Source organism: Zingiber officinale, chromosome 6B (genome assembly GCF_018446385.1).
Source record: "Zingiber officinale cultivar Zhangliang chromosome 6B, Zo_v1.1, whole genome shotgun sequence".
In the NCBI taxonomy this organism is placed as follows: Eukaryota; Viridiplantae; Streptophyta; class Magnoliopsida; order Zingiberales; family Zingiberaceae; genus Zingiber; species Zingiber officinale.
In genome coordinates, this window is record NC_055996.1 from 50,045,126 (window position 1) to 50,062,601 (window position 17,476).

The following is a 17,476-nucleotide window of genomic DNA, read 5'->3' on the forward strand; positions in this document are numbered from 1 at the left end:
GTTAAGTATGCTATGTGGTTTTATATGTCCAGGTGATTAGTCATGTTGATTTTAAATAAAAGAAAAGTTTTTAACTTCTATAAATAAGACTTCCGCTGTAATAAGTAGGTATGTATGGGTAAGTAACCCCCGTCGCCTTAGCAGGAGGGGCGGGGCGTTACTGTTAGCTAGAGCCCTAGAGCCAATCATTTGATGATTGTATTTTGGACTTGTTGTATCATATTCTATATAAATAAAGACATTTGCTTTTTGGTTATTATACTTACTTGTATTGGTGCCAAATAAATTAAGTATAATAACGTCCTTGAGTAGACAATTCTCACCTATATCAATCGGTTAGTTGAACTGATAGTGAGATGATATAGGGAACACTACTCTTAATCATTCCTAGTCGAGTATTAACATTCAGGGACAATGTTAATGCAATAAGACTAGCATGTAGGTCAACTCGATGACTTGATCTCACAAGTCATGGATATAGAGATATCAAGTTGACACATGGGTATACATTAGAGAATGTATACTGAATGACCCGCCATGAGAAAGTATCATGGATCGTTATATGAGTGTCATATACTTTCTCATGTGGCTATTAGTATGACTACTAGTCCTTAGACCTGAAGTCACCATGGATCCCTACAAAAGGAGTTATGTACTTTGATTTCGTCAAACGTCACCCGTAACTGGGTGGACTATAAAGGCGATTACTGGGTATGTAACGAATTATGCAGAGGGATGTGAGTGATGTAGATGGGATCTATTCCTCCTATATGACGGGAGTGACATCGATATTCTTGATAGAGTGAGACCACGAAGTGCATGGCCATGCCCAAATGAGTCAATATAGGATATTGAGCTCATTTGATTTAGTGAGTCTACTTGGAGTTCAAGATTTAGATTGATTAGAGGATGACACAATCTATGCCTCATATTGATCAATCTAGATGTCTAGGATAGAAGGACACTTGTCATATTTTGTGAGGAGTCACAATTAGTAGTCACAAAGGTGATGTTGGATCTCAACATTCTTGTAACATTGGGTAGTAATGATGTGTTGCTAGATACCGCTCATTACTTATGCTCCTAAATGGGTTTAGGGGCATTGCCAATGTTACAAGAACCTATAGGGTCACACACTAAGGACAATTAGATGGAGATTATGTTCATATGATGAACCAAGAGGATTAGATTAATTTGATGAATCAAATTGGATTAAGAGTAATCCTAATTGGGCTAATTGAGTTAGACTCAAGTTGATTCATGTGTTTAATGAGTCTAATTTGGATTATGACTCATTGAATCAATTTAATTAAATGAATTAGATTCATTATATTAAAGTGCCTTGAATTAAATGGTTGGATTAGATCAACCATGAGAGAGATTAAGTCAAGTTTGACTTGACTTGAGAGGAAGATGAAGAGTCAAGTTTGACTTGACTTTATGCCACCTCATTGGTGAGTTGGCATTGATTGGGCCAATGATGATGCTCCACATCATCATGGTTGCTTAAGTAGGATGCCACCTCATGGGAGTTACCAAGAGTTGTGACTCTTGGCATTCCATGGAGGTTACACATCTCTTAATGTGGCCGGCCACATCAAGAGGAGGGGTTTCATTTTTGTGAGTTAATCTCATTCATTCCTCCTTCTTCTTCCTTGAGTTCTTCTTGCTCTCTCCCTCTCCTCTTCTTGCCGTGACCTATCAAGGTGCTAGCACACCTTTGTTTAGGTCTTCTCCACTTAAGTTGTCCGTGTGGATACTTCTAGAGGACCGTACGCTTGACGGTCTAGAGATCCGGCATTTTGGACGAGCGGGATACGCGAAAGGCACGCATCGAAGGTATAGATCTCTTCCATGTAGATCTAGGAGTAGATCTAAGTTTTAGAAACTCATATTCGTAGTTTTTGAAATTTTTCTTTGCACGGATCCGTTGGCTTTGGGGCTTTCGGGGTTTCCGCGACGCGAAAATGCATATTCGTAGTTTTTGAAATTTTTCTTTGCACGGATCCGTTGGCTTTGGGGCTTTCGGGGTTTCCGCGACGCGAAAACGCGGTTTTCGCTGCCCGAAAAATCCAACAGTGGTATCAGAACCACGTGCGAAGACGAATACGAGTTTATTTTGTGTTTTATGAAAACTTTTCAGTTCTGTAATATTCTGTAAATTTATGATTTTTATAGTTTTTATGGGTATTTTTCTCGTAGAAGCGAAACACAAGTGTTTCGATACTTGTAGGCTTCGACTACCGAGAAGAATTTTCCAAAACGGCCAAGTTTCGCCCCAAAACTTTTTGGGACAGCGGGCTAAGGCGCTGTTAGATCGCAATGGAACCCTCGCGATGGTTAGATCGCGGGTAGGGGCGCTGCCCCTGGCCCCGCAAGGGGATTCGTTCCGCGATTGCGCCCGAAAACCGCTAAACGGAACCGCCGGGAAATTGTACTCGTAAAAATTGTAAAAATTGTAGAAAAATTACAGAAAATTATAGAAATATATAATTTTGAATTATATATTATTTTTGTGATAGTCATGGCCCAAAGACCCAATTCGATTGGATAATTCGTGTTGTAATTCATAATACGGCCTGCGTGCCGTGATGTGATGTGCGTGTTGTATTTTATTTTTTTCGCGACCTGCGCGTCGTGCCTTTCTCTTTTATTCTTGTTGTAAATTAGATTTAGACTCGAATGTAACTCGAGTTTCAAAATGTAATGTAAATTTTGAAGCGGTGGAAGGTCCACTCGAGACGAAGTTACGAGGAGGGCGCGAGCAACACGAGGTGGTCAAAGGAAGGAGCTTGAGAAGCTGTTGACCTTAGGTTGACCATCCGATCTTCTCATTGGCTTGAGAAGATCGTAGTAGATCCATGACATAATCACAAAATTATTTAATTAATTTCTTTTGCGTGTATGTGATGCATGCTAGTTAATTAAGTAATTAATTAGTGCCTAACGATTAGATTAGATCTAAGTCGTGCACATGATGCACCCTTCGATTATATTAGATCTATCGAGTATATGATACGCATCATCATTTAGATTAGATCTAAATCGCGTCAACTCATAATGCCTATCATGCCGTGATACCTACCACTACCTTGATCGCATGTTGTTGTTGAATCTGCCAAAGCAGAGCAACACATACTATCTTGGTAGGGTACGGAGGGACAATTTTGGTCCCGCCTATCAACGCATGGGTGAGTACAACTCAATTAGATTGAGTAACTAATGAACTCAATTGGATCGAGTTTAACTATAGGCATTATCCAATGGTTGGTAGATAGGTCAAAATCACGTTTATATTAACTCTTGGGCGTATTAGCCAAAGCTAACTCGAGTTTTAATATAAATGCGGATTTTGATCCTATAAACAAGAGTTGCATAGAGATGTAATTGGTAATCGTTACCTACCGATCATACTAAGTTTTGGGCGTATTAGCCAAAGCTAACTCAAGGGTTAGTATGATGTGGATCTTGTCCCACATGAATTATAGAATTCAGTGGGAGCATCATTTAGTTAAAGGCCTAATTAAATGATTAAGAATATGATACTTATTTCTGCATTTATTTCTGTTGTAGATTACCATGACGTCGAATATGAACACCTTCTCCCTGCGATCTGTCCTCGAGAAGGACAAGCTCAACGGAGCAAACTTCCTGGACTGGTACAGGAACCCGAGAATAGTTCTCACCCAAGAATGTAAACTGTATGTTCTGGAGCAGCCCATTCCGGAGGCTCCTCCTGCCACTGCCCCGCGAGCTGACCGAGATGCTTTCAAGAAGCATCAAGATGACACATTAGATGTGTCTTGTCTAATGCTCGCGACCATGAACTCTGAGCTTCAAAAGCAACACGAGTTAATGGACGCTTACGATATGGTTGAACATCTTCGTCAACTGTATCAAGGTCAAGCGAGGCATGAGAGATTTGAGTTTCAGTGCAAGATGTCAGACGGGGCTCCTGTAGGCCCATATGTACTCAAAATGATTGGGTACATAGAGAACCTACAAAGGTTGGGGTTCCCACTTGGCCAAGAGCTGGCCACTGACCTGATCTTGCAATCCTTGCCGGATAGCTACAGTCAATTCGTTCTAAACTACAATATGAACGAGATTGACAAGCCACTGCCTGAGCTGCTTAGCATGTTGAGAACTGCTGAGCTGAACCTTAAGAAGGCTAAGCCCAACACTGTTCTGATGGTTTAGAAACATAAGGGCAAGGGCAAGCCCAAAGGCAAGGGAAAGTCCCAAGCCAAGGGCAAAGGCAAGGCACTGAAGCCTAAAGGAAGGGTCGCCAAGGATGCTACCTGCCTCATTGGAAGAGGAACCGCAAGGTATACTTGGAGGATCTTAAGAAGAAAAGTCAATCTATCTATTTCTACATCATGGGTATTAGATACTGGATGTGCTTCTCACATTTGTACTGATGTGCAGGCGCTGAGAAATAGCAGAGCATTGACAAAGGGCGAGGTGGACCTACGAGTAGGCAATGGAGCACGGGTTACTGCTGTTGCTGTAGGGACTTACTTTCTATCTCTGCCCTCTGGGCTTGTACTAGAGTTAGTCGATTGTTGTTATGTGCCTGCATTAACTAAGAACATTATATCAGTTTCTTGTTTGGACAAGAAAGGCTTCTCGTTTACTATAAAGAACAAATGTTGTTCCGTCTATTTAAACGATATGTTCTATTGTAGTGCACCTCTGATAAATGGACTCTATATTCTAGACCTTGAGAGCCCTATCTATAACATAAATACCAAAAAGTTCAAGTCAAATGACATGAACCAAACCTACCTCTGGCACTGTCGCTTAGGTCATATAAATGACAGGCGTTTATCCCAGCTCCATAAGGATGGTTTGCTGGACTCATTTGATTTTGAATCATATGAGATATGCGAGTCATGCCTACGAGGCAAGATGACCAAGACTCCCTTTAGTGGGCACAGCAAGAGAGCGATTGATTTGTTAGGACTTATACATAGTGATGTATGTGGCCCTTTCAATGTCGCTGCTAGAGGTGGTTATAGGTACTTCATCACATTTACTGATGACTTCAGTAGATATGGTTATGTGTACTTGATGACACATAAGTCAGAATCCTTTGAAAAGTTCAAAGAATTCAAGAATGAAGTACAAAACCAGCTTGACAAGAGTATTAAGATACTTCGATCCGATCGAGGTGGAGAATACCTTAGCCATGAGTTCCGTGACTATCTAGCTGAGTGTGGGATTCTATCTCAACTCACTCCTCCTAGAACACCACAGTGGAATGGTGTATCCGAAAGGAGGAATCGTATCCTATTAGATATGGTACGATCTATGATGAGTCACATAGATCTTCCGACATACCTTTGGGGCTATGCTCTAGACACGGTAGTTTTTATACTCAACTGAGTTCCATCCAAGGCCGTGATAAAGACACCATATAGGATATGGACTGGGAGAGATGCCCATGTGTCTTTCATGAGGATTTGGGGTTGTGAGGCTTACGTTAGACGTCAAGTCTCAGACAAATTAGGACCCAAATCCGACAAGTGCTATTTTATTGGATATCCCAAGGAAACTAAGGGATATTACTTCTACATTCCCAGTCAGCACAAGGTAGACTGGGGTCTTTCTAGAAAGGGACTTTGTTTCTAGAAAGACTAGTGGGAGCGCGTTCGATCTTGAAGAAGTTCAAGATGCGAACAATAGCACTGATGCCTCGATGGAAATTGAATTGGAACCATAAAGTGTTGTGGATGATGTTGTTCCACAAGGAGTTGAGGAACAACAACCAGTTCAAGTAGACATACCTCTTGCAGTGCGATAGGGTGCGCCGTCACCGAGATACTCATTTCTCTTGTCTGACCATGATAACGTTATGCTCATAGAGGATGAGCCTCCCACCTATCAGGAAGCTGTGATGAGACCAGATTCCGAGAAATGGCTAGAAGCCATGAGATCCGAAATCGAATCCATGTACTCCAACCAAGTATGGACTTTGGTTGATCCACCTGAATGGGTAAAACCCATTGGGTGTAAGTGGGTCTTTAAGAGAAAGACTGACATGGATGGACTTATCTATAAGGGTCGCTTGGTAGCTAAAGGTTTCAAGAAGATTCATGGTATTGACTATGATGAAACCTTTTCTCCAGTAGCGATGTTTAAGTCCATTCGGATCATGCTTGCTATTGCAGCCTACCATGACTATGAGATATGGTAGATGGATGTCAAAACCGCGTTTCTGAATGGAAACCTGCTCGAGGATGTGTACATGACACAACCTGAGGGTTTTGTAGATCCACAGCATACTGGCAGAGTATGCAAGCTGCATAGGTCCATTTATGGACTAAAGCAAGCTTCTCGGAGCTGGAATCTTCGATTCGATGATGTAATCAAACAGTTTGGTTTCATCAAGAACGAAGATGAGCCTTGTGTCTACAAGAAGGTTGTAGGGGATATAGTTGTCTTCCTCATATTGTATGTGGATGACATACTACTCATTGGGAAGGACATCTCTATGCTTCAGTCTGTCAAGACCTGGATAGGGAGTTGCTTCTCAATGAAGGACTTAGGTGAGACATCTCATATTCTAGGGATACAGATCTATAGATATAGATCTAAGAGATTGCTTGGCCTAAGTCAGAGTACATATATTGACAAGATACTCCTTCGGTTTGCCATGCAGAACTCCAAGAAGGGATTTCTGTCGATGTCACATGGCGTGAGTCTTTCGAAGACTCAAGGTCCCTCTTCTAGAGAGGAGAGAGACCGTATGGATCAGATCCCTTATGCCTCAGCCATAGGATAGATCACGTACGCCATGCTATGTACTCGACCTGATGTCTCGTATGCTTTGAGCATGACGAGCAGATACCAGTCAGATCCAGGTGAAAGTCACTGGATAGCGGTCAAGAATATTCTTAAGTACTTAAGAAGGACTAAAGAATATTTCTTGATATATGGAGGCAATGATGAGCTAGCTGTAAAGGGTTACAGTGATGCTAGCTTCCAGACCGACCAGGATGACAATAGATCGCAGTCGGGGTTTGTGTTTTGCATTAGTGGTGGTGCTGTGAGCTGGAAGAGTTCGAAGCAGGACACAGTAGCTGATTCTACGACAGAGGTCGAGTATATTGCTGCATCAGAGGCAGCAAAGGAGGCAGTTTGGATTCGCAAGTTCATCACTGAACTTGGGGTGGTTCTTAGCATTGCTGACCCTATTGAGAGATCATACTACGGCGCTTCCATCTCATTCGAGAGATCATCGAGAGAGGAGATGTGAAGATTTGTAGAGTACCTACAGAGGCTAACATCGCAGATCCCTTGACCAAGGCTTTGGCACAGAGGAAAAATGATGGCCACACTAGGTCATTTGGGCTTAGAGCCTACACTGATTGGCACTAGTGCTAGTGGGAGTTTTAGCTAGAGCCCTAGAGCCAATCATTTGATGATTGTATTTTGGACTTGTTGTATCATATTCTATATAAATAAAGACATTTGGTTTTTGGTTATTATACTTACTTGTATTGGTGCCAAATAAATTAAGTATAATAACGTCCTTGAGTAGACAATTCTCACCTATATCAATCGGTTAGTTGAACTGATAGTGAGATGATATAGGGAACACTACTCTTAATCATTCCTAGTCGAGTATTAACATTCAGGGACAATGTTAATGCAATAAGACTAGCATGTAGGTCAACTCGATGACTTGATCTCACAAGTCATGGATATAGAGATATCAAGTTGACACATGGGTATACATTAGAGAATGTATACTGAATGACCCGCCATGAGAAAGTATCATGGATCGTTATATGAGTGTCATATACTTTATCATGTGGCTATTAGTATGACTACTAGTCCTTAGACCTGAAGTCACCATAGATCTCTACATAAGGAGTTATGTACTTTGGTTTCGTCAAACGTCACCCGTAACTGGGTGGACTATAAAGGCGATTACTGGGTATGTAACGAATTATGCAGAGGGATGTGAGTGATGTAAATAGGATCTATCCCTCCTATATGACGGGAGTGGCATCGATATTCTTGATAGAGTGAGACCACGAAGTGCATGGCCATGCCCAAATGAGTCAATATAGGATATTGAGCTCATTTGATTTAGTGAGTCTACTTGGAGTTCAAGATTTAGATTGATTAGAGGATGACACGATCTATGCCTCATATTGATCAATCTAGATGTCTAAGATAGAAGGACACTTGTCATATATTGTGAGAAGTCACAATTAGTAGTCACAAAGGTGATGTTGGATCTCAACATTCTTGTAACATTGGGTAGTAATGATGTGTTGCTAGATACCGCTCATTACTTATGCTCCTAAATGGGTTTAGGGGCATTGCCAATGTTACAAGAACCTATAGGGTCACACACTAAGGACAATTAGATGGAGATTATGTTCATATGATGAACCAAGAGGATTAGATTCATTTGATGAATCAAATTGGATTAAGAGTAATCCTAATTGGGCTAATTGAGTTAGACTCAAGTTGATTCATGTGTTTAATGAGTCTAATTTGGATTATGACTCATTGAATCAATTTAATTAAATGAATTAGATTCATTATATTAAAGTGCCTTGAATTAAATGGTTGGATTAGATCAACCATGAGAGAGATTAAGTCAAGTTTGACTTGACTTGAGAGGAAGATGAAGAGTCAAGTTTGACTTGACATTATGCCACCTCATTGGTGAGTTGGCATTGATTGGGCCAATGATGATGCTCCACATCATCATGGTTGCTTAAGTAGGATGCCACCTCATGGGAGTTACCAAGAGTTGTGACTCTTGGCATTCCATGGAGGTTACACATCTCTTAATGTGGCCGGCCACATCAAGAGGAGGAGGGGTTTCATTTTTGTGAGTTAATCTCATTCATTCCTCCTTCTTCTTCCTTGAGTTCTTCTTGCTCTCTCCCTCTCCTCTTCTTGCCATGACCTATCAAGGTGCTAGCACACCTTTTTTTAGGTCTTCTCCACCTAAGTTGTCCGTGCGGATACTTCTAGAGGACCGTACGCTTGACGGTCTAGAGATCCGGCATTTTGGACGAGCGGGATACGCGAAAGGCACGCATCGAAGGTATAGATCTCTTCCATGTAGATCTAGGAGTAGATCTAAGTTTTAGAAACTTATATTCGTAGTTTTCAAAATTTTTCTTTGCACGGATCCGTTGGCTTTGGGGCTTTCGGGGTTTCCGCGACGCGAAAACGTGGTTTCGCGGTCCGAAAAATCCAACAATTACATTATACCTACCTAAATTCTCAAAATCATCTAGGCAATCAATTCATGATTGTACTGGTAATCTAGATATATTGCTAGTAGTAATAAATAAAACACAAATAAAGAAATACAATATTAAAAATTGGCAAAAGACAGTATCAGATTCAGTAGTTGAAGGTTATTGCTGAGGTTGATCATCTTATTCTCTAGTTTCTTTTGTGTACACTCCACAGTACTGAAGTGTTGAAGATATAATGGGGGGGTGGTTGCATACTGCTATAAATTTACTTCATCGTCTTGGTCTGGGAGTCCTAGAATTAGTGAGCTAACCTCCTTATTATTAAAGATGAAACATCTGGTTTCAACATCCTAATTATCAAATATATTTTGTATAAGGCTTTGGATATATACAATTTCAGGCATGGCTATGACCCAAGCAAATGGGCTTTTATTTATCAACTCCATCTACCGGTCATTTATGTCAAGTAATGATGAAAAAGCCTTGAAGTGAGAGTAATTACTTTTCGAATGTACTTTCTTATGATATACATGGGAAGTAGAAGTTCTCTGTCTCGCTATTTAATTCTGTCAAACAAATACATCATATTTCAGTGATAATCATTTGGCTTCATTACAATGTTGTAAGTTTTCAATAATAAATATGACCCTCTCCTATTGGTCGAGCCTATCTTTGATACCCTTGATAAAGCAATAGTCAAGTATTATCATGAAGTGTGCAAAATTTCCTCTCGCATTCACTCGAGCCTATCAGTGGATACTATCTTTCGTGCTTGAATTCATAATATATAGTGTTGGAGTGTATACTGAAAGCCTAAGCTTTTGTAAACATTTGTTTTGAATAAAGAATCACATTTGGTCAAATTATCTACATTTGTTTGTAGTTGTTCAATTAATTTATATTGTAGATAACATAGTATGTGGTGTCACATATAGAAGATGATGTTATCAGTACCTTATAAATTATAAACAGTAGCTCATGACCAAAATGGAAAGGAACAAACCATTGGAAGGTCGTAGTGTAATTAGGAATTAGTTTATCTTGACTATATAATTACACTAGTACACTTAGAGTGTATTGAGTAGGACCATTTGAGGTTGTTTCTTTTATACTGACTTTATAAAGGAACAAATACCTCAGTTATTATGGAAGTGTGTGCTCTTAATCCTAATATAATAACAAGCACATATATTTAATATTTATTTCTTTAATTTATCAAAGGGTGAGATTTAGTTCGATGAATCAATAAACCCGATAAGTTGGGAAATGATATCACTTATAGTGTGTGTTGTTGATTATAGAAGGAAACTGTGTCCTAGAGATACTAGGTTGATAATGTCCCCAAGAGGAGCTCATAAGGATTGTCATGTTAAACCCTGCATGTGGACTTAGTCCGACATGACGATAAGGTTGAGTGGTACTACTCTTGGACTAAGATATTAATTAAATGAGTTGTCAGTAACTTACTTAATTAGTGGACATTCGATATCTTAAACACAGGGAGACTAACACACTCATAATAAGAAGGAGCCCAAAAATATAATTTGGGATTGGTGCGGTAGTTCAATAATAGTTCTCTAGTAGAATGGATTATTATTGATAAAATTAAGTTGTATGTTCGGGGCGAACACGGGATGCTTAATTTTATCGGGAGACCAAAACCAATTTCTCCTCTCGGTCCCTATCGTAGCCTCTTATTTATAGAGTACTATACCTACCTATACCCACCTTCTATACCCTCCCAAAGGGGGCCGGCCAAGCTAGGGCCGGCCTAGGTATAAATTGGGGTGGCCGACCCTAGCTTGAATCCAAGCTAGAGGGGCCGGCCAAATTAAATTAAAAAAATAATTTTAATTTTAATTTTTATTATGTGGAAGATATAATTTATTAAAGAGAATTAAAATTAAATTATCACTCTTGTAAAAGATCTACAAAAGATTAAAGAAAGAGATTAGATCTTTTTCCTTATTTGTAGATTGGTGAGATATTTTATTTTCTCTTTAAAAATTATTCACATGTTGTAAAATTAAAATTATGGAAATTTCTTTTTATCAACCATGAAGAGAATTTAAAGAGAAATTTTAATTTTTAAATTTTCGGAAACAAATTAAGAAGTTTTAATTGTTGATTGAAACTTGTCTAATTTGATTTCATGATATGGCCGACCATTAGAATTTAATTGGGGAAATTTTATTTTATTTTTCTCAATTAAATCATGTCAAGGAAATTAAAGAAATTTTATTGTAATTAAATTTCCTAATTTGCCTAGGCCAAGGAATATAAAAGAAGGGGTGAGGGTGCCTTCATGACACACAACCTCTATTGTTTCTGTCCCTCTTTTGTTCCTTGGTGTGGCCGGACATCATCATCATCCTCTCCCTCTCTTCCTCTTGTGGTGGCTAAACCTCTCTCTCCCCTTGAAGCTCTTGCGGTGGCCGGATACTACTTGGAGAAGAAGAAGAAGAAGGAGAGAAAACTTGCATCTCTTGGAGCTTGGTTGGTGTTTTGTTCTTCATCCTTGGTAAAGCTTCTTTGTGGCCGAACCTAGCTAGGAGGAGAAGAAGGTGGTTTGTGGTTTCTCATCTCGGAGGATCGTTTCCCACATAACGTCCGAGGTTAGAAGAGGAATACGGTAGAAGATCAAGAGTTTTTTCTAAAAGGTATAACTAGTAATTTTTCTTTCCGCATCATACTAGTTATTTTTGGAAATAATACCAAATACAAGAGGCTTACGATTCTAGTATTTCGAATATGGTTTTCGATGTTGTGTTCTTTTGTTTTATTTTTCCTTGTGATTTGATTGTTCTTTTCGGTTAACTTAAAGTTATTTTAGGAAATTAAATATTAGCTTTCTATAAAAAGTTTTGTCTAGTCGCACTACAAGAAAAAAGTCAAACAACAACGGTTTTTCACCGTTGTCGTAGGCCATTTTGAACTGTTGTTAAAGGCCGTGTTGTTAAAAGGGGTGGCAAAAGACAACAGTTTTTAACCGTTGTCTTTGAAGGAAAAGACAACATTTTTTACAACGGTGAAAAACTGTTGTCTTTTCCTTCAAAGACAACAGTTTTTCACCGTTGTCTTTGAGCGTCTACCTTTAATAACAGGGTCTTCAACAACAGTTTTAAACTATCTACGACAACGGTGAAAAACCGTTGTTTTTTTTAGAAAAAAAATAAAAAAAATTAATACACAATTTTCCAATATTATAAATCATTCAAAATACTAAATTTCAAAATAAAATTTAATATACAATTTTCTAACATTCAAAAATAATATCTATAACATTCTGAAGAAATTTCATAAGCAACCAACAAAATTTCATAAGCAACCAACAAAATGATAACACTATTAAAACAAAGGTAGAACAATATAACACAAGATTTTCTACTTAGATGTCGGTGAAGAGGAGGGATTGCAGCTCCTAGTGCTCCTTAATTTGTTAAAGTCTCTTCATTTTTTTAGCTTATCGGCATTCTTCCCAATACTCTTGAGGACACCTAAAAAGAGCAGAATGAAATTATACAATCCTGTGCACAAGAACTATGTAATTCTAAGTGGTGGATCATGTCTGTCACAAGTTCGCCACTAATTTTTTTGACCATTATTCACAGATTGTAGACAAGCATGAAAATAAGCAGAACCATAAATATAAGCGAATAAAGGATACCTTTCAATCTTGAAAATCTTCTTTTCTGGTTGGCCCGTCTCCTTTTCCTCTCTTCTTTTGTTAACTCTGCCTCTTCTTTGATGTTTCCTTTTCCATGAAAAATCTCCTCAGGGGCAAGCATAGCCGCATCTGAGACGGCCAATGGAGCAACCTGCAAAACCATTGTATTTCAGTGACTCGAAACTGTTTTTACCATAAACTAAAAGACAACTCCAAAAGATATTTTTACCTCTTCCATTGCTAGAGCAGGTACATTGACTTGTATAGACATGTCCTCAATAACCTACATCATAACTTATGGTCAATCAAGAAATAAATACTAAAAGAATTAAACACTTGATAAGCTTTATTGCTAACCGGCTTTGTAAACGAAAGTCCAAGAATAAAAGGTTGCAAAGATAATTACTTGACACTTCTGTTAGATAAAAAAAAAGAAATTAATTCCATAAGTTTGCCTAAACATAATGCTAGAGCACCGAGAAATGCACTTCCTAAATGTTGTTAAATTGTAAAATGAGTGATTTTAGCAAATAAACCTACTCCTGACAAACTATATGTATTATCACACATTTTCAGTAAAAATCTTACAACAACTAGCATATTTAATTGCTCTGCTTGCACTATTGTACAGTCACAAAGAATATTCTTCATCAGGCTGAAATCTAACTTTAGAATATCTTAATCATTTTAGTAAGGACTGAAGAGTGAAGAGCATTAGTTGATCATTAGTTGTTTTTGTTGTGTCCAAAAACAATTGGACCAATCACACTGCAAAAATTGTTGTAGAATTTAATATTCATTGGCGTGCTTAGCCATTCAAGGACTTTAATGTTCCATGTTCATACAATAAAAACTTCTGGCATGATGAAATCAAATGTAAAGCAACAGTATCTTTATGCCCTTCACAAGCCTAAAGCAACAAACAAGCAAACATATCATCCTTTGGCGCATACTCCATCTTACATTTTATAAGTATAAAGTTGGCAAATTAAGATATGACATACAACGATTGTACACACCAGAAGCTCTACTGATCTGACTAATCATGTCCACTTTATCAGCATCTCTACATGATGATGCATTTAATTAAATTCCAGATTCCACCCTAGTTCAGTAAATATTCTGAAACTTCCTACGTCCACATTATAAATTTTTCTTTCAACATTATAAGAACACTTTATGAATCTGACAACAGATACTTGGAGTAACTTGCACCAAAATACCATTGATTTTGATCAACAAGAATTCTGACAATAGCAGAAGCTTCAACAAATAAATGTTTATATGAGTTAGAAAATACTAGCGCCCTGCTGGATAAAAGTTTCAACAAGGAAAAGGGACATGGAAACACTAGACAGTGGATGTTATTATAAACACAATGTTCCAGATTGGGCCAAGATTATAATGAGTAACAACTCCCTGTCCTACGTCTCTTCCAATCCACAAATGAATTTAGAAAATAACAACTCAACATGAGAAATCCTTTGCAATTTCCAAAAAAAATCAATTGTCAAAAAACAGCACTGCATAAGAGAAGAAACTTACCCAGGTTTAGAGTCGGTGGAACTTGTAGGAGTATCGGCCTTCGTCTAACCCATGCAAGAGAAGAGACAGAAATGTAAGTAAATAACGAGACATATTGTATCGATTTACAAGGACGAGTAAGAACGAAACAACACTCAACTGCAACGGCATTTGTGATCCCTCATGCTTATGTTTAAACTATTCCTCATGCTTATGTTTAAACTATTCCTCATTGTCCGCCGACCGAGTCCCAATCCCATGGTACCCTTTTGCATCATAGCAACAAACTCACCGTAATCAATGCGACCATCCTGAAAGACCAAGTCACTTTCTGTTAGTTTTTGTGTTGAGACCCAGATTTGGAAGCATATGTTCACTATAAGCTTGTTGCCAGGGCCATGAAAAATTAGCGACTAAAATTTATCAAGTAGGAGCATGCAAGGTTTGATGAACAAAAGAATACTTAATTTTGGTTTCTGTTAATTTATAAGGAATGAGATTTCTATAGAATTGCATGTAGATCATGTAATATAGTACTCACATTATCCTGATCCACTTCTTTAATGATGTCTTCGAGAAAAGCATCAGTCATATTATGCTCTTTGCAAGCTTGCTGAAGCTCGTCAACTGTGATATAACCACTTCCATCCTTGTCGAAGTATGAAAAAGCCGCCGCCAAGTGTTCCTCGCGCTCTAGCTTGTTAAGAGCTTGTTAAGATGTACTGTCGCAGCAATGAATTCACCATAGTCGATGGTTCCGCTGTTGTACACATCTGCCTAAAAGTAGTTTAACATGTCAAAGGAAGCACAAAACTTGATTCTCTTTAATCTACAAGCGATAGTCTTCGTATATCAAAAGGTATCTTTAAATAGAATGTACCGAGCATTATAAAGTTCAAGATGTTCTCTCCATAATTTCAGATGAACTCCAAAAGAGGATTAAAGTGAGGGCACAAGTTTAGATCTTCAAAAGTAAATTCTATTCGAATGGAACAATTGCACTGAAGAAGTTCAAAAAGAAAAAGAATGGTCAAGAAACATTATTTGAACAAAAATATCAAATGAAGCAGAAAGGTTTGGTGAAGAAGAAATACTGAATCTGAGGGAAGAAAATTGGCAAATATTTTACTACTAATACAAGGGCTATGGAAACGGTAAACTGAGAAGCCTGTGCACAGAATGAGAGCCATATGAAACCTGTAAACATGGATTCGAGACTCGAAACATGAGAAAATGTGTGATCCATTTAACCTAAAGCACATTCAAGATAACTGACTAGTCTATGGATGGAACAATCAATCAATGTACTTTAAGTAATTATCAAATTGTGCTATTCCTTTCAAGGTAGCATTGTCTTACTGCTTCCATAAGATCACGAATCTCTGTATCCTTTAAAGTCGAACCATATCTTCTGAAACCTGCTTTAAGCTCATCAAAGGTAATTGACCCACTGTTGTCTGTGTCCATTGCCTTGAACATTTCTCTTAATCCGGCAATCTCTTCCTCCGAAAGGCTTTCCGCTATAACCTGATAGAAAATAGAGAAATTATTTCACAATCTAAAATTATTAGGCTTGTACAGAGCATCCATGGAAATATTTATAATAAAAATAAAAGCCCTTGTGAATAATCTAATTCCTTTTTCTTCAAATTTTGGAATATCTATCCATCCAGTGTACTTAATCATAAAAGAGGGGTTGTGGCAGTGTTAAATCAAATAAATTAATTAATAAATGTGAAAGTAAAGTTTGAATAATCTAGCAATGCAAAATAGAGCAAACTTTTATGGGAATCAACAAGAAACTTCATCCCAATAATAAAGGTCACGAAAATTTTAGGTTGTGAACTCACTCGCAAAGCCATCTTCTTTAACTTATTCATTGCAGAGAATTGTTTGAGGCGAGAAAGAACTGCCGGATCAAGTGCTCGATCAGGAGCAACTCCATGATCACATATCCAAGGATGACCTGACCATAGAAAAACAGTAAGCACAGAACCAAGATAACACTCATTTTACTTAAATTTGAATGTATAATATAATTGAATTTATTAGATAACATCCATAGACTAATCAACTAGGTCTTGATTCTTGCAAGCATAAGCCTTTAACACTTTTACTCCAAAACTAAAACTTTCCTACTCAAACCAAGACAAGAAATTAAGATCTGCAGTTCTGCACTCTGTAAATGTAAATGTAAAACTCCAATCAGAATATCAGATGACAAAAGTTACCAATCTTTTGATGCCTAATTCTCACAAGAAACAGGTACAGTAGCCCTTTTGTCAAGTGAAAACTACACAAAGGTGACTAAACACAAGAAGAAAAAAAAGAAAGTCTAGTTTATGCATGCTGAAGAAGTTTCAGATGCCCAAATTTATTAATATATGATGACTGGATTATATTCAATTTAAAAATTAGTAATACATTCACATGAGCCATACTATTGCTGTTGCTTAGTGAAAGGTTAGCGGCAACTGGCATATGACAATTAAATCTTTTAATCTAGAGCAGATCCACTAATGCTTTAATACGAAAAGTTGCCAACAAAATCACTGTATAAAGAATGAAAACTAAGGCCATGCTGTGTATTCATAATACTCCACAATCCACAAAAAATTATTCATAATAGAACTAAGGTATCGATAAGAAACACTAGTTAATTTGTGATTGGCAAATAGCATACATAGTACTTGATGGGCTGTCAAGCGTTCCGAAGGTTTAGAACATAGCATGTTCCTTATGAGATCTTTGGCACTGTCTGAGATCAACGGCCATGGATCTGATTCAAAATCAATGACTCCCTTCAAAATTGCATCAAAAATTCCTTGCTGTGTTCAAAGAATGGTCAAGAAACATTATTTGAATAAAAATATCAAATGAAGCAGAAAGGTTTGGTGAAGAAGAAATACTGAATCTGAGGAAAGAAAATTGGCAAATATTTTACTACTAATACAAGGGCTATGGAAACGGTAAACTGAGAAGCCTGTGCACAGAATGAGAGCCATATGAAACCTGTAAACATGGATTCGAGACTCGAAACATGAGAAAA

At 37.9% G+C, this 17,476-nt stretch overlaps 1 protein-coding gene across 1 annotated transcript; it reads right to left on the bottom strand.

Moving 5' to 3' along the window:
* Nucleotides 1-15,325: 15,325 nt before the first annotated feature.
* LOC121990149 (calcium-dependent protein kinase 26-like) lies at nt 15,326-17,256 on the bottom strand. The gene is made up of 4 exons (XM_042544359.1): nt 17,111-17,256; nt 16,278-16,393; nt 15,787-15,954; nt 15,326-15,428 (listed from the first exon to the last, which is right to left on the bottom strand). Exons 1-4 carry the CDS (start codon nt 17,157-17,159, stop codon nt 15,345-15,347), a joined length of 417 nt encoding a protein of 138 aa, XP_042400293.1. The 5' UTR covers nt 17,160-17,256; the 3' UTR covers nt 15,326-15,344.
* Nucleotides 17,257-17,476: the final 220 nt, after the last annotated feature.